The sequence below is a fragment of the Squalius cephalus genome, assembly GCF_949319135.1.
Source record: "Squalius cephalus genome assembly, chromosome: 6".
Classification (NCBI taxonomy): Eukaryota; Metazoa; Chordata; class Actinopteri; order Cypriniformes; family Leuciscidae; genus Squalius; species Squalius cephalus.
The window spans coordinates 15,058,341-15,082,043 of NC_137127.1; the positions used below are offsets into that span (position 1 = coordinate 15,058,341).

The 23,703-nt window shown below is 36.6% G+C and overlaps 2 protein-coding genes across 2 annotated transcripts; one reads left to right on the forward strand and one right to left on the reverse strand.

The window, feature by feature from the left end:
- The first annotated feature begins 51 nt into the window (after window positions 1–51).
- Window positions 52–11,828, forward strand: tspan33b (tetraspanin 33b). The gene is made up of 8 exons (XM_079873467.1): window positions 52–212; window positions 1,825–1,882; window positions 1,973–2,100; window positions 4,976–5,050; window positions 5,840–5,935; window positions 6,871–6,999; window positions 10,803–10,964; window positions 11,750–11,828. The coding sequence occupies exons 1-8, from the start codon at window positions 117–119 to the stop codon at window positions 11,816–11,818; spliced, it is 813 nt and encodes a 270-aa protein (XP_079729593.1). The 5' UTR covers window positions 52–116; the 3' UTR covers window positions 11,819–11,828.
- Window positions 11,829–11,991: 163 nt separating this feature from the next.
- On the reverse strand, window positions 11,992–23,182 carry ttc38 (tetratricopeptide repeat domain 38). Its single transcript, XM_079873466.1, has 14 exons — window positions 22,838–23,182; window positions 22,251–22,328; window positions 22,075–22,156; window positions 20,975–21,146; window positions 20,155–20,328; window positions 19,459–19,534; window positions 18,902–19,021; window positions 18,757–18,816; window positions 18,615–18,653; window positions 17,248–17,329; window positions 15,330–15,495; window positions 13,466–13,625; window positions 13,311–13,384; window positions 11,992–12,524 (listed from the first exon to the last, which is right to left on the reverse strand). The coding sequence occupies exons 1-14, from the start codon at window positions 22,865–22,867 to the stop codon at window positions 12,437–12,439; spliced, it is 1,401 nt and encodes a 466-aa protein (XP_079729592.1). The 5' UTR covers window positions 22,868–23,182; the 3' UTR covers window positions 11,992–12,436.
- Window positions 23,183–23,703: the final 521 nt, after the last annotated feature.

Consider the following 23,703-nt stretch of genomic DNA (forward strand, 5'->3'; position numbering starts at 1 on the left):
TTTTGGGCAACAGTTTAGCTGTGGACTGAAACCTATAGGCTACACGGTGGATGGCATGTCTGTTTGGCATCGCTGAATTTTTTTTAATCGTCTTCAGCCTCTAAAAATCTGCTAGAATGGATAGGCAGATGAGCCTTACCAGGACTGAAATGTTCTCTTTCGTCAACCCGTGGATTCGGTACTTCCTGTTCTTCTTCAGCTTTTTATTCTGGGTAAGTAAGGCCTTCTGACACCAGCTTCCAAAATGGGTTTTGTTGAGGGACAGGATATTTCCAGGCTGCAGAACATAAGCTCTTTGGCCAGCTTTGAAATGAATAAAACAGGGGGTGTAATTTAGACTCTCTGTCGCAATTGTTCTGCTGCAACCGTAATGTTTTCTACAACATGACTCGTTTCGGAACACTCTATTTGCATACAATTGTAAGGAACTTCATAGCTGTGAAAAGTGTAAAAAAGCCATTCTTTAGAATGTAATCTCAGAATATGATGCAGCGGAAGGCTTGAATCCCCCAAAGAAACGTGCAATCAAAACAAAAGCATCTGTTCTCATTCTCCTTTTGTGTTCGTATTTGTGGTGTGTTTTATCAGTGCATTGACTGTGATACAGTCTGCATCTGCCATTCAAAAGAACTGCTCGCTCTGCATTGCCTCACATTACGCTTTCATTCAGGACTCTCAGGCTTCCTGTAAACTTCCCACTGGACCTAATGCACATTTAAAACACAATATGTACCATGAATGGAAAAAAAGACATCTACATAAACCTTATTGAACATTCTCCTATAGCTGTATGATTTTTTTTGTTTGTTTGGTTTTCTTTTGTGATTTTTTATTAATCTTGGGGAAAGTTTTTTTTTATTTTTTTTTAAAGAATTTATTCAGTAAGGATGCATTACATTTATCAAAAGTGACACAAAAGGTTTTTTTTTTTGTTTGTTTTTTGGTTTTTTTTTACCAGCAATGCCAACAGGGTCTCAGGACCAGCCTATTGCTCAGAGACTGTTACATTTCATATAACTCCAGGAATGCAGTCTTTGTTTAAAAAAAAAAAATGATAAAAGTAATAATGTATGTGGAAACCAATACAGCTGTGGTCAGAATTATTGGCACCCTTTGTAAATATGATCAAAGAAGGCTGTGAAAATATAAATGCATTGTTAAACCTTTTGATCTTTAATTTAAAAGAAAAAAAAAATCGTTGAAGTAAAACAGGGGGGAAAATCGCATATGAAATTATTTTTTCTCTTATAGCCTATACGTTAGCCACAATTATTGGTACCCCTAGAAATTCTTATGAGTGAAATATATCTGAAGTATATTCCCCTTCATTTATACAATTTTAAGCACACCAGGGTGACTAGAAACATGACATTGTCCAGCCATGGCTTACTGTTTCACAAAAAAGTATAAATAAAAGGTATAACACAAAGGCCAAATTCCATTAATCATCAAAAGAATTTCATCAAAGAATATAGTGCTGATGTGCAGCAAAAGATTGTTGAGATAGAAAGTGGCTGTAAGAAAAATAGCTAAAGCATTGAAAACTGAAGGATCTGGAGAGATTCTTTATGAAGGAATGGTCTCTGATCACTTGTCAGGTGTTCTCCAAACTCTTCAGGCATTATAGGAGAAAACTCAGAGTTGTTATCTTGGCAAAAGGAGGTTGCAAAAAGTATTGAATATAAGGGTTCCATTAATTGTGGCCAAAAGAAAAATATATGTATCTGATCTATATGAGTGTGCGTAACTAAAGTGTATAAAGTAACTCCATTTTGTAACTTTGATTATTTCACGTTATTTATTGATGTTTATTAATTTTTTTAGGTATTTTCTCTCCTTATTGTAGCCATTGGGGTATATGCCAAAGTTCAAAAAGCGACAGGTATGACAACTATTTTGTTTGTGTTCCTCAGATGTGTGTGGATCAGTTACGAGGTTAAGAGGTTTTCTGTGTTTTTTTCTCTCTCCACAGACACAGTGCGTGACATGTTCCTCATTGATCCTGCTGTGATTCTCATTGTGGTGGGGGTGGTCATGTTCTTCATCACCTTCTGTGGATGCATCGGAGCTCTGCGGGAAAATATACGGCTCCTTAGAATTGTGAGCAGAAATTTGATTACCACACATACTTATATTTATTCAAAGTGACTTAAAACTAAGGATTACGCTTCATATTTTTCAGTAGTTAAAATATAGCCGTATAAGGAAGACCAGGGCTAGTTGTCACATGGGGTGTATCTTGGGGACTAAAAGGTTATGATAAGATATAATATGATACATGTGTCATATTTCAGGGTTATTATGATTATCAAACTGAAAATTGTTAAAAACATTTTTGTTTATTGAAATAAAGCTGAAATACAATAAAATATAAATATAGGTAATTAGATAAAAACTTAAACTAAACAATATTTAAAAATGTTGCTAACTGTAATAATGGTGCTTTCAACTCCTCCTGGGAAGTTCGTATTTACAAGTTGGGAAGTCGTGTTTATGACGTCAGGTCACTTTCGGAGGAAAGTCACTTTCCTATGTTTTTTACTGACACCATGTCCCACATTTGTCTTATTTTTCTCTCTGGGAATTATGGTGGAAATGTTCGATAACTTCAATAAGTTTGGCCAATCATTATTAAATATTACAGTCTTTAGCGACACGGATCTATGTTTAACACGGATGTGATAATATAAAACTCTCCTGATATTAGAGAAACATTTTCAGAAGAATAAAATAAAGCATATTTTGTTACCTTTTGAAGCTTGGAAGAGTTCAGTTTGAGCACATGTTTTATACCATCATCACTGTCATCATCAGAGTTCATTTCCCAGTACATTCAGCATCTGGCTCATATTCGCGATCTTAAACATATTCTCAAAACTATCATTTTCAACATCTTCAAAATCAATATTTTGATCGCTGACAGCTTCTTCACCAGATCCACCATCAAGTGACAGTGACACTAATATCTGATTGCGTTCAGGACTTGCTCTGCACTACATCTCTGAGCCATTTCAAGTTTTGCTGATGATACTTCCTATTCTTTTGTTTTCTGCCTGCGATAACTCTGAGTGAAACGTCACTTCATCATTGTGTACAGTATCAGACATCGCCACCTTGTGGAATTGCACTTATTCAGTCATCAAAGATTCAATTATTGTTGTCAATTAGCATACTTACAGTTACACGGCCCGATAAATTTTTTTTAATTGAAAGTTATTGACAATTGAAATTAATTGGAAAACAGGCATTCTTTTATAATTTTATATTTTTTTCTTGTTATATTGTTTATAATGAATTGATTGAGGAATACTAAGAAGGCTGATGTCTTACTAGGGATGAGCGAGTACAGCATTATCTGTATCTGTATCTGTATCTGTTAACCATATGAATTATCTGTATCTGTATCTGTACTCGGACTGGGCGGGGCCTAACCCGGAAGTGGGCGGGATTTAACCCGGAAGTGAGTCGGGTTGTCTTAAAATGGGCGGGGCTTTAACCGGTATGTTATTTTAAGCATGCAATTGATATGGGTTGATCAGAAATTGTTATATTTATTGCTGATTAGAAAACTATTTACATGACAGCATCAGCATTGAGCTTCAGATCAATGGTTTTGATCACGATAACAAACGAACTACAGAACAAGTTTTGTAACAATGAATACAACAAATGCTGTTGCAATTATGAAGTAAAATGTAATGAACAAGAGTTTTCATCTCAACTAGGGCTGGGTGATATGGACCAAAAGTCATACCCCGATATATTTAGGCTGAATTTCGATATATGATATATATATCCCAATATTTTTTATTTTTCATGTTTTATTTTTTTCAAAATTTGTTAACACACACACAAGTACTGTCCCCCTTTACGTAACATAAATTGTAAGAATATGACTAATAGTAAAGACTAGTACTAATAAATAAACATTAGGCCTATGCTAAAGCTATAAATAGCAGTCCCAAACTAGTTTTTGTTAATACAATGCTGGTATGAGCCACTACAGTCATTTAAAAATATACAAAAATAACACAAAGAAAAATAGTGGCATTTTGGTTAATATGGAAACGACAGTTACCATGGTGAATAGCCTACACAATACAAGAACTGTTAATGAAACATGGAAACTGCTCCTGGTGAATAGAATGAAAATCATACCTGCATTACTTTTATTTCGTGTAATTTACAACGTAACGGCGTTGCATGCTCGTAGTTTCTTTTGCACTTTATATACAGTGAGGCGATACACAGCGCGCGCCGCCGCATTTGCGCGTGCAATTGAGTGTGCGCTACGAGAACAGGATAACGGCTGACAGGACAAGAAAGTCCGTTTTTCTGAGGTGAAAGACTTTATTTCATGTTATAACATAACATGCTCTAAACACGCACGCAAAGTGGAAAAGGAGGGGCGGGGTGCGGGGAGCAGTGCAGAGAGCTCCGGGTCAGCAGCTTGCTTGGAGCAAGGATCACAGCGCAAATTTGAACTATATCGGTATGCGATATGGTCTAATTCCATATCGCATTAAAAAAAAAAAAAATAAATATATATATATCTCGATATATCGCCCAGCCCTAATCTCAACATAACTTTTTTTTTTTTCAATCCGAGCACAGATATTGACTCGTATTACTCGTATAGTACTCGTACTCGACAAAAGTGCTTTATCCGTACCGGATACTCGTTTTAGCCGAGTATCCGGCTCAACTCTATGTCTTACTTTAAAAAATGAATGAGGAGAAGGGTAGTGAATGACGTCACGGGTCACTAAAGGCCCCAGGTATGCGTTAAAGTAAAGGTTAAAGTGTTAAAAAAAAATTACCCAGCGAAGCACAAAGAGTAGAACGCGTGACTACTAGCCTCAGTATTCTCTGTACATATATCTGCTATTTATCAGTTAAATTTGATCCTTTATTTAAATAGCAGTTACAAACAATGTTCATTAGTAAGCAAATCTTCTTTCCTGTTCCTCTCTAGTTCTCATTTAGTCTCACCCTGGTCTTTCTTAACCAACTGGCCATTGCAATCCTGGGCTTCTTCTACTCTGACCAGGTGAGCTTTCACTTGAAACCATAGTTTATAAACTAGATGTGTTTTCTGCAGCACTGATATGGAATACAGGCTATCACATGAAGTATTTTACTGTTACGACTTTCATACACTGAGGGTTGTTAAAGATTAATTGTAACATTAGGCTTCGGCTTTTTTTTAGGGAGGGTTAACCTCTTTTAGCAGTCATCTGTCTCTAAGTCCATCTCATGGGATATCAAGTCCATTTAAAAGCAATTCACCATTCACTTCCATTGTTCATCTTACCCGTAACAACAATTCTAGCTATAGAGTTTCCTATCGGTCTACTATTTCTTTAATCATTCGAGTGGAATCTTGAAGTTCTACAGTCCAGGAGAAGGTCGTGTGTATTGCATCACACTGTACTTCGCAGCACACACCGTTAAACTGGGAGGGCAGTTTAACGATGATGCTTCAAGCATCTTCGCTGCTTAATGATTAAAGAGCTTTGCCACATCAAAGTGGGACCAAATGTTCCATTTCGTTGGAGGCTTTCTTGAAGTCTTCCTGTTAATGACATTCAGAGGTGCTTGAACATGCCAGCGTTAGAGGAACTGACAGGGGAGAAGGAGAGAGCTCAGGGGGGCCCCAAGAGTTCATTACCACACTAAAGCATATGCTATTAGAGCCGCCATGGTGAATTAGCGCTGTCGACCTGTCTCCCGTAGCACAATTACATATGCATATACAACCCAGATGTAAGTGTTTGATTTTTAGGTACGTATGGAAATGTATTTGGTGGCTAGATTGTATGAAGTGTCATGTTCACAGACACGCGATACTCTGGGGAAATTTGTGAAAAAAGCCATTGTGGATTATCGAGATGACCTGGACCTTCAAAACCTAATGGACTACATTCAAAAAGAGGTAGGGGTTTTATTTTGTTCAGACGGTGCAGATTTAAAATGCATCTGGCCATATGTTAAAGCATACCAGGCACCATATGAAGTCATGTGCATTTCTCCAATCAAAAATCAGTATACTTACTTTTTTGATGTCAAAATTTATTGTATTTTTGTGTCAAATATACATTTATGGGTTGCATGTTTTTGAAGTCTCACCAAGGTTTCATTTATTTTAACAAAAATACAGTAAAAACACTAATATTGTGAAATTTCAAATAACTTTTATTATTATTGTATATTTTAAAATCTGATTTATTCCTGTGGTGGCAAAGCTGAATTTTCAGCATCATTACTTCAGTGTCACATGATGAAATAATTTTAATATGCTGATTTAGTTAAAAAACAGGTGTGCTGCCTAATTTTTTTTTTATTTTTTTTTTTGAAACCTTGACACTTTTTTATAGGATTATTTTTTAAGAACAGTACTTGTTTGAATTTTTTTTTTTTTTTTTTGTGTATCAGTCTTTTCATCAATTTAATGCTTCTGAATAAAATGATTAATTTCTTATCATTTCTATACCATCTGGACCAATGCTATGGTAATTTTTGTCATTTACGTAGCTTGTCTCAGCTTGGACATTCTGAGAAAAAAAAAAAGAAAGCAACTTTTTCATTTTTTTGGTCAACTCTGCATATTTTATCCCTAACCATAGTGCTGAGATTGATAAATATGGTAATGTGAAATCAACACATGCATGGCTCTCAAAATGAGCAAATGTTCTCTTCTACAGTGCAGCACAGTATGTTCTCCTGTCTCTTTAGATGATATGCCTTCCTCTTTGTCCTCCTCACAATGAAAATTGTCATGGGTCCAGCGGATGGGAGATGAATATGTGGTCTGAGAGACTGTCTAAAAATAATATTTTCTCTCTCTTCCTTCCTCGCTGCTCCTTGCAGTTCAAATGCTGTGGCTGGAACAACTACACCGACTGGTCCTGGAACCTCTACTTCAACTGCACCCCGTCAAACCCCAGCACTGAGAGGTGTTCAGTTCCCTTCTCATGCTGCACTCCTCTACCAGAAGAGGTGAGATTAAACCAGCTGTACGCAGACCGATCTTTAATTTGCAGTTATGAATAAATTAAAATGGACATACAAAATAAGCAGATATGAGATCTGTGTGAAGCGAGGATTCACATGGCACTTTATGAGTTGCTTTGCACTGGTGCGACTGAAGCTCTAAATCATTATAATTACATTTTAACTTTACAATATTGTTTTATAATACCCTAGTTTCACCCTTTTAAATTTAAAACATTCTCTCAAATGTTCATAGCGGCAACAGATGTACAGTAATGGTTTAATCACCTTGGAAAACCATATATTGGGAGAATGAAAATAACACCTACTGTATATCGTTTAAGTTTGGAGTCGGTCAAATATTTTATTTATTAGAAGTCTCTTGTACTCACCAAGGCTGCATTTATTTAATCAAATACAGTAAAAACAGTAAAATTGTGAAACATTTCACAATATATTTTCATATATTTACATTCCTGTGTTGCAAAGCTTAATTTTCAGCAACTCAAGTCTCTTCAGAAATTATTCTAATATGCTGATTTGGTACTTAAGAAGCATTAGTTATTATTAATGTTAAAACCGTTGTGCTGCTTAATATTTTTTGTGGAAACCAAGATACTCTCACGCTGAGTGGCTGTAAAGAAGCGCACGGCGATGGAGAATTCAAAACAGTCTTTAATAAACACAATCCAAAGGGAAGATGCAGGAGATAATCTGAAAAAAAAAAAAACTCACAACCACTATAACAGAAACAAGACTGAACAAAGAACAGAAAAAGGAAGGGCTTAAAGTTGGCATTAAATCAAATTTGGCCCTCTTTACTTTGCTAGCGCACATTACTAGTCTTGTGGTGAACAATTTATCGGTGCAAGTTGATAAAAAAATGGCCTTCCTTCTTTGATGACGTGTTTGACGGCTTGAGTAGAACATCCCCTTCAACTGTCAGTCTGCTGAGAGCTTTGACAGCAAGCTGAATGGAACGCCCACTTTTCCTGATCCAATCAATTCCCAGCGGGAAAAAAACAAGCCACACCCTGTATTTTTCTCACCCAGGCGTTTCACTAGGAAAGTACGTCACAATCCAGAAGTGAAGTCGGTTGCAAGTTCCGCTTCACGGTGACTTTAAATACACAGGCTGCGTCCGAAACTGCGTACTCTCTTGAGTAGGTTCTTATTTTGAATAACTAATTACTTCACGACCACTAAAAATGTACGTTCTATATAGTATGAATGCAAACTGGATGTACTTGCCATGTTGTCATTAACATGTGACCTACCAGCGTCAGTTACGTCGCTTCACTGCAATTCACATATCCTCTCCCGTGACCTCATGGGATAGTAAAGTGTCCATCATATACACACTTCAAAATCCCACCGGAACTAGTAGGTCATCCGGGTACTTTTTGCCTCTACTCTTTTATGAGTACTGTGAATCCGGACATAATTAACACAACTAAGAACAGTTAACACAACTGATGAACTAATAAGTAACTAGTGGTGGGAAAATGGGAACAAAGGAAACAGGTAAGAGATAAACCAGAACAGAACAAACGTGACACATAAATCTTTTTGAAAATCAATTGTGCATACACTGAAATTGGACACCTAAAGCATACATACACATGATTTGCTGGAAAGTTTTACTACTACAGCTCATATAGTAGCTCTTTCTAAGTTTCATTTAAAGAAAATTCTAAGAAATAAGAATTTTCACCTAGTGGATGATAAAACCAGTGGGAAACCAGTGGACCCAAGCCACATGAGCTTATAGGACCCAAAACATCATAGAGACTTACTGGTCCATGTTAAAAGAGCCCACCTTCAACTGACCCCCCACCCCCCAAATATATCCTAGCAACAGCACAGCAACATGCTAACAACCACTCAGAACGCTTTAGCCACTGCAAAACACAGGCAAGCACCTAAAACACTCTAGCATCTAGGTGGCGAGCGTAGCACATGCAGGCAAAAACCATGTTAACAGTATGTTATACAGTTCAGTTATACAGTGATCCTTCATTTTGATCCTTTATTTCAACACGATCCCACCCTTTTTGTTCTCAGTCTTTGTAGTGTAGCATTAGCGCAAAGGCAAAGTTGTATTATTTTTCATCTCATCAGCTCAGCAAAACTGTATGCGCTCATTGGTTTATTGCACTCTGCAACAAAGTGCCATGAAAGACGGATTCAGAGTGTCCTTTGGGCCTTCATCTTTAACGATGATGGCCTGCGCCGCTAATTACAACCCCTGTTATAAAAGCTTTGTGAAGTTAAACAGATTGGGTTTACCAAATGTATCAGTAATTCAAAGTTTCAATTTCTACAAAGTTGTCATAGCAGCAATTTGAGAAGAATTGATGTGTTCTGAATTGCTTTCTTGCCTCTAAAGGCAGCAAATGACCGAGCGGTGCCATTTTGGCATGACGTCCAAAGCAGCTGCTTGGCTGAAATGCTAAATGTGTGCTTCAGTTCAATCCGTGAGACGTGTCTAAATGCTGATAAGATACTCAAACAGAACATAGATCACCGATATAGAGCGACTCCTTGGCAGACCTAAATATTATGGTCTCTGTTCCCTTGGCAAATGTCTACGGTGATTGCTGGATAAACACTCTCTAAACAGGTCAGAGAGAACGAAATGCAATTCTTTCAAACAAAAACAGAAGGAAATTGAGGAACTATGCTACATTTATGATGCAGAGGGAGAAAAGCTGTTTGGTTTATGGGTTTAATTGTCTTACAGTATTCAAACATGTTGTTTGAAGCAAAAGGAATGACAAAAAATTCTGTGATTCATCCAAACAGCTGTTCACATGGAGACAATGGCATTTCTCTATGGCAGCATCTGGGCAGATGATATGAAAATGAATCATGGCATTATTAAATGGTGAGCTGTTCAGGGATGCATAACCATCAAGACAAAATATACTTTTGGAAATGCTGTTGAAAGTGGTATTTTATCCCCATTCGGACACAAAAATGATCTTTCATGTGTAGGTTTTTTTTTTTTTTTTCAGTTATCAGTGATGAATACTGAAAGCTGTGTAAAATCTCTGTAGAAAGGTCTTTATAATTAGACCACACAATGTTAAGTAAATTCCTGGTGCAAATATTCAATTGAAAACTGCATATGTCTATAGATATGACCGTGACCTGCATTCTACACCAGCAACCCACAAAACAAAAGGGAATTCAACACCCGCAGGATGTCAGAAAGCATGGTGAAATGCTCACACTAAAGTTGTAAAAAGCTGAGGGGGAAATGACTGGCCCTGACCCATTAGATTACGTAGGACGCAGTCGAGTCGAAAGATCCAGCTGGTCTGGGTAGGTGTCAAAAAACGCCTATGGTTGTAGCATTGAACATGCAAAATACCAGACAAAAGGAACGAGAAAAATCATTAACAACAGAATCAAAAGCACCAAGAACCTGTACAAATTTACTTCATTTACACGTGTACTTCTTTTCGGGACACTTTTATGCAGTTGCTAATGTGTGCAGGTGTTTTTACTGTGCTAAGGTATTTTGGGTGGTTGGTTGGCTGCTTACTGGTCCAGAATCTCCCCAGATAATATTCTGGTCCCTAGAAATATGGCAAAATATGCATAGTATTAATGGTGTTGCTTTTGAGCAGAACTACTAATTAATCACGTTTGTATGTGTAAACTATGGATTTAAAATGAGACGCATTAAGCAAACATGACACGAATGAGGCTAAAACGTTACTGCCCCCTGCTGCTTAAAGACTAGTAACATCTGAAGAGACAAAGCAGTAACGACAAAAACATCTTCTCTTTTACTCTTTCAGACTGTGATCAACACCATGTGTGGCTTTGGGGTTCAGACACAGAACTATGTGGAGGCCACTAAATCTATCTATCCGGTGGGCTGTGCAGACAGAGCTGTAACATGGATTGAATCTCACCTGATGTTAGTTGGGGCGTTGACTCTGGGTCTCGCTTTACCACAGGTAACATTCAGTTAAATGATTTCAGTTTCTCAAAATGCTTGGGGTCTTCAAATCATGGGTGCTATTTTGTCAATACAGCAGAAATAAGCATTGTAGGCTACTGAATAGGGTGGTGCAGCTGTGATGTCAAAACCCGGAAGAATTTTCCAGTGGTTCCCTCAAAATTTGAAGGTCGGTCGGTGGTAAAACATATGTTGATAATACTTTTGTTCTGCACAAAACACACACACACACCCCAAACATTTTTTTATCTAGTTACTTAAATGTTTTTTTTTTTTTTTGTTTTTTTGTTTTTTTAAATAAACAGATTCAAAATTCACATTTTTGAAATGGGTGTGTGTAATTTACCCCATTATAAAAACCCATAGGAAAATCACGAGGAAACCACTGGCAAATTACTCTTCCGAGTTTTGAAGTCATGGCAGCTTTGTTAATCTATATTTACCATTACACATATAACTATTGACTATTGCTAAAGCTACATGGTTAAACGTTTAAATTGAACTGAAATAATGAGAAAATACATCATGTTTGTGACCTTTTTAATCATTTATATATTTGAGAATAGGCCTATAGATAGACAACCTGAATTATACACATATATCCCCTTTTAAGATTGTGGTCCTTTTGAAATGAGTGTATGCTTAGTTATTCCATATAATTCAATGCAATGCACTGCATTTCCATTCATACATTTTTCAGTGGGTGTTGGGCAGAAACTATAATTATTATCCTCTCTCCACACACACTGCTGTCCTGACACAATTCTTCTGTTTGATCTATAGATCGCAGGCATCGTTCTGTCTCAGATCCTCATCTCTGAGATCCAGAAAGAGATCGGATCCGTCTTGTAGAGGCAGCGGACAGTCACAGCATACCTGCAGTTCTGCCAAACTCTCTCACACACTGGAGTGATGCTTCCATTCTGCAACGACTGCTCTCACACTTACAGCACATTTTCCTCTCAGTTTCATTTCACTCTGCCTCGGAGCATTTTCTTATTCATTTTCTATTTTGGTTTACATGTTGTTATTTGATAAAAAAAGAAAAAGAAAAAAAAAGGTTTGTTGGTAATGCTTGTGGAATTGTTTGTTATTTCTTAATTACAAATATGCCTCCAGACTTTTTGAATTTGTAAGTTCATTTTTATTGAATAATCACAGTCATTTGTTAAATGCCTAGAGAGGAAATACTGCTTGGGCTTGAATAATATGTAATGCAAAATATCTTTGCAAGGGATTTCTTGCACACTTCCATTTAATTCATGTCATGCAATGGAAGAGGCTAGACTAACATTTAGACATAGTCGGCGGAGTGAACCCATTAAACAGAAGACTTTGTTCGGTGCAAACTCTTGGGCTGTACACAGGGCTCTCTGATCTGATGTCTGCAGTTAAATGAGTTCGGAAAGCGGCCTGTAATTATACCACCAGAGAACAGGGTGTAAAGTGCTTTGGGAAAAGGGTCTGAATTTAAACATGTAAGGAGTGGGCTCTCTGGATCAGACGGTCTGTGAGCAGGGAGTTTGGCCGCACTGCGTCTCTCTCGGTCAGCATGCATCTAGGGACAAAACACAACAGCGCCTGCTTCCTTAGAAAGTGTCCAAGAAAATCCCTGCAGGTCAACACTGCTGTCTAAATCAGCCATTTTACAAATATTTACATGCACTTCATTTTATGTGCAACCTGTGTAGAACAGGTGGGAGTTTGAAATTTGGAAGAATTTCGATTTATGAGCATTGCATACTAATGAAATGCAATATGTAAATTTCAGTTTGAAACTGAATTACACACAAATACCTGGCATCCGTGGACAGCACATCAATTGACATGACAGTTCATCTTTAATGGAAACCCTGTGGCCTTGCATAGCAGTTTTACTGATTACTATATGAAAATGTGCTGCCAACTGTGCACTTTCAATCTGTTGTGTGCCTTTGTTCAAAACCAGTTCATTGAATGCTTTTTTTCTTTATTTTGCCAGGTATTTGGCCATGGCTTCTGTTGTATTATTCTATTCAGTTAACAAAAGTTGTTTATCAGCCTGGAAAGACATGTGTGTTTATAACACAGATTAGTAGATAGCGACAAGAAGAAAAAAATATGAATCGGTACTACATATCTTCTAGATTCTGCCAGGGGAATGAAAACTTAACATGCTTACAATGGAAGTTAACAGGGCAAATTATGCTAATGTGGCAATTGTCAGCTTGCATCCTACACTGTCTATAGAGCTTAAGCTGTAAACCTAACAACACCTTTAAAGTGCAGCATAAAAGCACAAAAGACAACAACTGAGCTATTTGAAAACCATTTTCCACTTAGAGGGTTAGAACACAGCTTTTACCTGGCAAATCGTTGGTGTTCTTTGTCTCCCGACTTCATGGCAGCATGAATAAGGAGCTGATGGAAAACATCTCTCTGCAGAGAAACAAATAAGGAGGTTGTTTATAGTGGAAACACTGCTTATCTAATGCATACTGCAGTGAAGCGGAGAAAGACCTGTGCGTCACTGCCCCCTATCTCTACGAAGCGGTCTCTGATGGGTTTAAGCAGCTCCACGGCCTGGCTGTAGTTTCCCTGGTCATACTCCAGCAGAGCCTGACACATGGGCAGCCCCACACGCTCAGCTATCTGGAACTGATGGTTTTCTGCTGGGTCTCTGAGGGAGGAAAACAGAGACATATGACTAATGCTAAAATGGACATTTCTGTCATCACTTATTCATTCGTATGTCACTCCATATACAACAAATAGGACTTTTTTTTGTTTACCAGCCCCTGGCCACTATATGTTTTTACTAGATAAGGAAAACATTATTCATAACATCTTATTTTGTGTTATACAAAGTAAGAAAATCATATTGTTTCAAAGGCTTTTTTCCTTGTTTAGACCTGGGACCTCATTTATAAAATGTTGTGTGGAATCCGTCCTACATTTGATCTTACGATAATTTCTCAAAGTATGTACTTGTGATTCAGAGAATGAAAATTCTCTGAAAAAAAAAAAACGTGCGTACACCCTCTTCCAGAATTAAACATTTATAAATCGCAAATAAGTGTGAAATTGTGCGCAGCTGAATGGTTTCAGATCTCCACCTTGTAAACGCCATCTAATTGACGTCATTAACATATAAAAAAGCACCAGTCAACGGCCAAATGCTTCAGAAAGGTGCGTGACAAGAATGGCTTAGATTTCCAAATAACTGCAGTAGTAACCCGACTCTCTGCCGCAAGGAAAAGTGTGTAGATCTTCTTCTTCTTGGCACTTTTCCACGTCAAAGACTGTTTTGATAAATATGAACGTTGGCAAGGATTTTAGCGTACGGACACTCCAAGATCAAATCTGTGCGTACGCTAAAATCCACGCCAAGGTTCATATTTATAAAAACAGTCTTTGATGTGGAAAAGTGCTTAGCACTACGACAAGGTCTAAGACGGTTTTATAAATGAAGCCCCAGGGGTTTTCAAACTGGGGTACTGCAAGAGATTGAACCACGAAAAGGTTAAAGATAAGACAAGAAATTATATACAAATTAATACTGTTTTATTCGGCTTTATAAAAATTGTTCAGATAGCCATCAATTACAAAGTTCAAAGTTGCACAAGTACAAAGTTGTGTTTTGTTTGTTGTTTCTATTCAGGTTTTATCCATCTAACAGCAGTCTAATGGTGAGTAGAAACAAAATAGTGTTAACATAATAGATATTTTCCAGATAATATTTAACACATACTTATAATATTTTAGATTTTTCACAGTGTAAATCTATGCAGCACATGGAAATATATAATTCCCTTTTATATTTTATGTGGTCTGTGGAATCAAAAAGTTTGAAAATGCCTGGTTTAGACAACCAATTTGGCTAGGTTTTTTTTGTGTGTGTGTGTGTGTGTGTGTGTGTGTGTGTGTGTGTAAAATTGTTACTTAAAGCCTAAAGAACATACGTGGATAACGAAAAACATTCTGCTTGTTGAGAAAACACTGCTTTCTTTGAACAGATGCTGTGCTGAACATACAGCTCCCAGAGGATTCCTCTCCATCATGTTATTTTATAAAACACAGTACGCTGACAAGAAATGTATTTTTGTGCTTGGATTTACTTTCAATACACTTTGTGTTCTTCTGTACAACCTTTACCGGACGTTTGTTTAGGCCGTAATGAGAAATCGGAATAAATATGCATGCAGCGCATCAGCCTTGAGGATGCCAGTCTTCCCCAGAGCAGGGACATTTATAAGAAATCTCATACAGAGCCTGAAGACACGCTACATTTGTCCACGACTCAGCCTCCACAAACTCCCATCCGTGAGCAGAAACTGGCTGTAATGTAATCTCTTGAGTGGGTTGTGTAATGCGTGCGGCTCACTTAGCTAGTTCCTGCAGACTCTCCAGCAGGCGCTGAGTGGTGGCGCTCTCCTTGCTTCCCAGGGAAACCATGAGGAAGTGCAAGTCATTGAAAAGTAATGTGTGGTCCTCTGTATGTGGCTGGGTCACCTGCAGCACCTCTCTGTAGCGGTCCTTCACGCTCACACCTGCCGAGAAAACATATTTTATACACATTTCAGCACAACAACATGTCTCTTATTCATTAATCAAACATATCCAGTTACACATCCCACTATCCCAGCTCATCTGTGTTTCTGAACCATGCCTACCAGAAGCAACACCAGCCAGAAAGCAAAGGGACGCTTCACTGGCCGCTGCCAGCACCCCTCCAGCCGGTGCCTTCCGGTCATGCTAGACTTCACAATCCATTCACTTTCATTCATACGCATGTGTATACGGGAGAGCTAAAGTTCATGTTTGCTTACCAAAGCTCAAGTGAACTCTGTCCTGTGAATTAGCATAGTACAAAAACATCTGAGCTCATAAGATTAATTCATAGAAGACATAAACTTAGTTAAAAGTGACTTGGTTTGCAGGGTTTCAAGTAATTTTGTAAGCTTGCACGCTTTAGAATTTAGACTTCAGAGGCTACTATATTAATAACACAAATGAATATAATACTTTTTCTAAACAAACATGGCAAATTAGCGTGATGCTGCAATACCGTAAATGTGCATATGGAAGTGGAAATTCTGCGGATGATATACTGACAAAGTGAAAATTAAACACAGACAGCAATGTCAAGTGAAAAATGCTTTAGAACATGTTTTTTTTATTAAATAACGGCGCAAATACCAGTAAATTGATTTCCGCAAACCTTAGTAAATTACGTTGATAAATGTTGTGTCTCAAAGGAAAACTCCTACAAATGCAATAAAGGTCAGCCGCAAAATGTGTCCACTTTTCATCGCTAATTTTTCAATAAATGTCTTTAGTAAACCCTGACGGTAGTTTTATAATGCCAAAAAGGGTTTTCGCTGGTGCAAACTGGTCCTATGTGACTAGTTAATATTTCTGTAAAGCTGCTTTAAAATATAAACTGTGAAAAGCATTCTAAAAGCTGACTTTACTGTAGTTTCAGCAAAGACTTTAAATATATCCTTGAAAAGAGATCATGATGTCTTCAACTGTGCCAATAAATGGGCTAAATAAAATGGAGCAGGAGCAGGTTTTTTGTAACTTTAGTAATTTTTTAAACCAAATGTTGACCTCCTTTATTACTTCCATTTATCTTCTCTGTGGAATGTCACAAGTCCTCGAGTCCCATAGGGTAAAACTGAACTTCATAGATTGCAATGTACCGTAAACATCTCCTCCTGTTACTTCGTTCCAAAAGGAAACATAAAGAGAAACAGGTTTCGTCACTTGACTGCAACAATAATTTTCTTAATCAGTATTCGTCTTGTTTCCCTATCTTAAAACGCAAAATTGTGTAATACAATACAACTTTTTCAGGTTTCAGAGAATATATCACTATTGGTTTTTTTTTACTAAAAAAGGGTAATAGTTTTATTTCTACTTTAAGCATATAATAATTTATTCATTATGTTAGCCATCCCCCCATCTGCCGTGTTCACCAGTCAAGTTCTTTAACCAAAAATACACTTATTTCCGAGGTTCAGAAACTTGCCTAACACCAGTCTTCACATGATCACATGATGCCAAGCACGATCTTCACACCACATCAGGGCTTTTCAACACAACAGATTCGCGTTACATTCCAGTGCAGATTTCAGACTAAACCTGCCTTGATTAAACTGTTAAAAGCAAATGTGTTCAGCCTGCACAAGTTGTTTAGATGAAAAACAGAAATGTTTTTCTACTCCTCTACTCCTGCTCAGAGATGGTGAGGTATGTATGTACTTAAATATGTACTTTAAGACTTAATGACATCTCACCCTCCAGCTCTAGCCTGTAAAGCAATGAACAAGCATCAACGGTGTCCAGCATGGCTCCAGACTTCACACAGCGCAGATAAACCTGGAGAAAGGTTTTAAATGTTCCATGACCAGTCATTTCTTTTCTACATCTAGGTAACAATTCGTCATAACTTTCATTAGCATTGTTACATTATATAATAAGTTGTATAATGAGTATAATGACAGATCATGAAACTAATTCATATACACCATATGTATGCTCATCTCTAATCAACCGGTTTGACAATTTCAGCTACCTCCATTACTGACAGGTGCATAAAATCAAGCATATAGCTGTGCAAACATCAACATTTTAAGTACAATTGGGTGTATTTATTCTGTTTTAGCATGTTTGGCACAAAGAGAGGTCCAAAACTAAATGTTTTACTAGAAGAACTTGAATGACATGCACAAAGACCAGACTGAGATAAATTTGAAGGGGTCATGATATGCATTTCTGCCTTCCCAGAACTGTGGAAGATGATATAAAAGCAAAGGGGAGACCCAAATCCATATTAACATTACATTTTGTTCTGGTGTCCACAAACCTCTAACCATGTAGATTCATTATATACTCTACATTAACTACTGCTCTTTATATAACTGAGCTTTTAAGTTATGTAATCTGTGTTAATGGCTTTGTTAATATTTACATTTTTAACAACTTTCTAAATATAAAGCATTCTAGTTAAGAGTGTCTTCGCTGTGCCTTCATGGAGACTAAAGGCACCTGCTGAGGTGAATGTAAAAATAATCAACCCTTCTATTCAAGATAAAGATTTTACTATATAAAGAATGATCGGTTATTAAATGAATGCATTAACTCTAATTTTAGTTTGATAGCTTTCAATCTTCTAATTTCTATATACTGATGGTCTGTTGACAGTGTGTACCTGCAGTAAATTAATGAATGATTTATATACTGTATATTCAAGAGAGTGTAGTCTAAAGATGTTGCCCTGGAAACAACTTGGCTTGACACCCATATGCTCCTGTCTAAATCAATTCAACTTTCATCTTAAATCTGTCACATTCCATATGGAACACAAGACAAGATTTACACTTCTCCCCTGGTGTGACTAATTACATTCACCACATGTCTACATGATTTAAGTACTGTGGCAGTACCACAGTTGGTATCAGATGGAAATATCTTGGATATATACAGAATATTTTACCATATTCACGCACCATGATATTTACATGGTACTCCAAAGCACTTTAAAGAATACCATGATACATTGTAGAAAAAAACAAACATGGTATTACAATGCAAACCACAGTAGTACCATGCCACTTCTTAAATGCACTGTCAAAGAGTGTCATAAGCACAGTAGTGAACTGACCTGCTCATCAAAAATATTCAAAGCTGCTTCATAATTCCCCTGTGGAAGAAAGAAAAAAGAAAAAAATCCATGAAAGACACATGGATAAAAGTAACTTGTGTTCTTTTTGTAGTGGATGTAATGTTGCCTCTCTTTTTCTTACCTTCTCAATGTGATATAGAGCCCAGTGCCAGTAATTATGGCACGCCAACATGTCGGACACCTTTAAGGGAGAAATAAGACATCATATGTATATGTATAATACACAATGTGCTGCACATGTTTTATACAATCTTTCTGAAACTGACTATCCAGTCTTTCTCTGTAGAGGCCATGAACTTTATCCCCTTGTCCACCTCAGCTTTCATCTCATGGATATGAGCCACAGAATGGACACTCCAACCGTCCTGAGGAGTCAAAGCCAGGCCCTGCAGAAATATTACATTATAATAATGGTGCTTTACATTAATAAGAAATTATGGGGGGAAAAAACAGCATTTTATATAGCATAAATATAGTTCAATATTTTTTAAAATATTAAGTACTTAATAAAATAAATAATTTTCTGTGTGGGGAACTATAAAATATTAAATATTCAGTACACTGGACATGTGAATGTTATTTGATTTATGACATCTGATATTATTCTGTTTATTTTAACCAGTTTTGCAAGACAAGCACAACACTTTTACTGTGCCTGCTGCATTAAAAACAGGTTTATCACATAAATATTAAAATTATAATTAATAATGTATGTTTAATAGACTAATTAGTGATTTTTTACATTATAGTGCCATACCATTGGAAAGTAGTGAGCAATACTAATGAATGGCATTAATTGAATATGCAATTAAAAAAATACTACCTCTCTTGCCATTTTTTCAGCTTCGTCATATAAACGAGTCTCAAGAAGCCCAAATGAATACATCCCTTTAAGATAACTGGAAAACACATCCAATGAAAACATTTACTTAGAATAAATTAGTTAAACATTTAAAGGGACAGTTCAGCAAAAAATGAAAAATCTGTCATCATTTACTCACCTTCACGTTTTTCCAAGCCTGTGTGAGCGTCTTTATTCAGCTGAACACAAAAGAAGATATTTTGATGGATATGTTTAACCAAACAGTTGTGGGGCACCACCACTGATTGGTTACCCATATTCTTCAAAATATCTTCTTTTGGGTTCAGCAGAAGAAAACGATTCATACAATCATACAAGTATGGAAAAACTTGAGGGTTAGTAAATGATGACAGAATTTTAACTTTTTGGGTGAATCTTCCCTTTAATTTGATTAATTTAATTTCAGGACACTTCTAAAATAGTTTTTGTCATGTGGACCAAGTTGGGTTTTTGAAAGATATCTTAGATATGAAAAACTGAACCTGGTAAAATGAAAAATAAAATAATTATTAAAGAAAAAAAGAAAAAGATTTCAGTAAAAAAAGATTTTAAGTAAAAATGAGATTTTAATTCTTAAAAATAATTATTTTACCATCACATGGTAAAATGATTTTAAGCCAGTATTCAGATTGGCATCGGTGGAGCACGAGCACCTGCCTGTACAATGGCATATGTGGTTTCCAATGGGGCAGCACTCTGGCCACCGAGTCCCTCATCTGAATCTGTTCACCCAGGTAGAAGAATCCATCATGGGCAAACTTCAGTGCCAACATGTCTGTGGGGTGATCAGCCAGAACACCCTCCCAAACCTCACAGGCCTTGTGCAGGGCTCTGAAACACACCATTCAATGTACTTCAGTCATAAAAAAAAAATAATAATTACATTTACATAGTACAGCAGTGTTATTTTAGTATTATTTATCTACTATTATAGTATTTAGCTTGAGTAATTTGACTTTTTATCTTATATTTACTGTACATCTCAGATTTATTGCAATTATCAAAAACAATTTTAGTTAGTGATAACAACTGTATTACAGCCATTGGTATTTTGAGAGGATCCTTTTCAGATGAGAATTCTTTTTTGTTTTACAAAATGTATGTCACCTCTGAACCCTCTTTTAAAAGTGATCTTTTCACAGAATTCTAGTGGTTTGACTAGGCAATTCATTAGAGCTGAGAACATAAATGATTGGGAAACTTCTGTAAAAAGGCTGCTTTATTCAAGAACTTTAATCAAGCTAAAACTTAGTTTCATATGACAGTCACACTCTTTACAGCCCAAGGATACAGTAGGGGAACATGAATCTTAAAAGAACAAATTCATAACTGCTTGTTGGCCAAAGGCAACACTGCTTAAAATTAACCAGAAAAAAAACAACAACAAAAAAACAACACTTTTTAGAGTGTGAAACATTCGTAATGTCATCAGATGAATCTTCTCATGCAGCTCTTAGTCCGTTTCATGTGAACTCACCCTTTAGAGAAGAGCTCCATGGCTTTCACATGGTTTCTCTCTCTGGACGTGAGCTCCTGACAGTTCGCCAGCTCCACAGTCTTCCTCACAGCGCTGGCCAATCTCTCATCCCGCAGGACTGAAGTTGTTGTGCTCACCAACTCCAGCCCAGTAGAGATCACATGACCCATAACTGCAGCACAGAGGACACACTAATGAGGACTTGTCATGGATGGAATGTATAAACCTGAAGGGGTTTATCTTGCGATAACGGCCAGCTGATTGTACATTATCACACTTATTACACAGCTAGTTACCAAATAAATGAACAGACATTATTGATTTTGAGATAAAATTATATAATGTGAGAAGACGTGGAAGATTGTTTCCGCCATAGAATAAAAATGTAACTGCAACATTTTCTCTCACATTACTGGCTTTTTTTTCACAATAGAGATTATATATATGCAAATCCTACTTTACAACTAGTTTGTCTCACAATTTTAAAAGTCAGAACGGCGAAGACATAAAGTGCAATTCTGACTTTATTTCTCACAATTCCAGGTTTATAATTTTTAATTCTTACTTTTTTTCTCCGAATTAAGAGCTTATATCTCACAATTTGGACTTTATAACTCACAATTTTGAGTTTATATTTTGAGCTCACAATTCTGAGAGAAAAAAAATCTAATTTTATTTCTCGCAGTTCCAAAACTCACAATTCTTTCTTTTCTTTGCTCACAATTGCGAGTTTACATCTCATAATTCTGACTTCTTTTCTTGCAATTCCGAGTTCAGGTATAAACTCAGATTTGTGAGATATAAACTCGGAATTGTTAGATATAAAGACAGAATTGTGAGATATAAACTCACAACTGTAAGGGGAAAGTCAGGATTGTGAGATCAAAAGTTGCAATTATCTTTTTTATTTTATTTTTGGTGGCGGAAACAAGCTTCCATTGTAGGCAGACACTGTGGAGTTATATATATATATATATATATAAAAAAGTGACAGCAGAATACAATTTACCAATAAAGAACCAAGTATTCCAGAAGACACTTTTTTTACATTGACGTGTTTACCAAGACAGACTACATTGCTCAGTGTTGCAATCACATACCAAAGTCCGGGTCTGCAGCTTTGACAGCTGTAATACAGCCTTCTATTCCTCCCAGTGTCTCATCATTGCGCCAGGTCACATACTGATTAACAGAGACATTAACATTCAGGTTAGTTATATGCAGAAGAAGAAAAAAACACATAGTTATTAAAATCAGTGTATTTTGATGTATGTACCTGAGACAGTATAGCATCATATAGTTTACAGGCCTCATTGCTGCTAGTGGACAGCATCAGACCCTCTGATTTCCATGCCTAACACATGCACAACAGAGAAGGAGTGTAACTGAGATTTGATGGCCAAGTAAGATTGCTTGAATTAGTTTTGTGCCACTAATGCAATATCTAATGGAATATACTGTGCAGAACAAGGAGAACTGAATCCGTTATGAAATAGAAACTGCTGACAAACGCAAACTTAAGACTATTTTCACTGTCAGTTCTTACAGCGTGCTGTTGCTTTGTTTTTGTATCACTGTTACATTGTGTTGTTTACAAAGGTTTGTCCTGCCTGTAACGTGCACTGCAGGTGATAATATAACATTTCGTTCTACTGTTGAGTTGTTTCATGAAGCAAACTCAAACAAACTAAACCTTAATCCCAAGGTCAAAAGGTTTACACTTTTATAGAGACATTTCTCAAGAGAGATTTACAGTTCCCCATTGCGTTTTTATATCGAGAACCCCATAAAAAGTTAGGCTACCTACTCAAAATAACTCGAGAAACCCTTATGCACTATATTGAAAAAAAGTTTCTAACTTACCTGGCAATCTCTGAAACTTGCGGCGTTCATTCTCACAGGCGCTGGTTTCTAACAAGTGATGACGATTCATGGACCTTTGGAGTCGGATCTTATGATGTATCGGTTGAAACGGTTCACAAAAACAGTTTGAATGATTTGTTCACAAATCGTTTCTTGTTAACTTAATTAAACAATAAACTAGTTATTGAATCAAGAGCCTTTTTTCGAACACGACCGACTCGCAATGTTAGCCTATCAATATTTTTAGCCAAGTCACGCATTGTTCTTATTAATTCAATTATCTATAAGGTTTTACTAGAACATTTCGAACGCCATGCCATGATGTCAGGAAATACGTGATGACGTACAAGAATGCAGTGAATCATTTTTTGAACCAGCTCATTACAACGAACCGTTCAAAGGAACCGATTCACGGAAATGAGTATTTCCCTTTCCATTGTGTCTGTCTGAAAAGTAAAAGTAAATGTTTACATAGAGGCGGCAGTGCAAAAATCAGGAGTGGGTTGTTGTGCTGCATAAAGCTAAAGAACATATGCACGTTCCCTGTTTCTAAATGTCAAGATTTACAGTTTCCCTTTTATATGAATTTCTTCTTGTGCATTTTTAAAATCTGAAGATAATTGCTTAATGCATTTTAAAACATTTGCATAGAGGATTTGCTAATCCTAAAGCAAATTCCAGTACTTGTAAAGTAGTAAATGAATGAATGAATGTTAAGTTTTAAGTCAAACACAGGCCAACATTGTAATGCTTTAAAGATGGATAAATAGGATGAAAGAAAAAAAAAGACCACAATGCAAATATATGCAAGAAATAATAATAAATCAATTCATAATGTAAATAGATGAGAAAAAAACCTCCAGTCT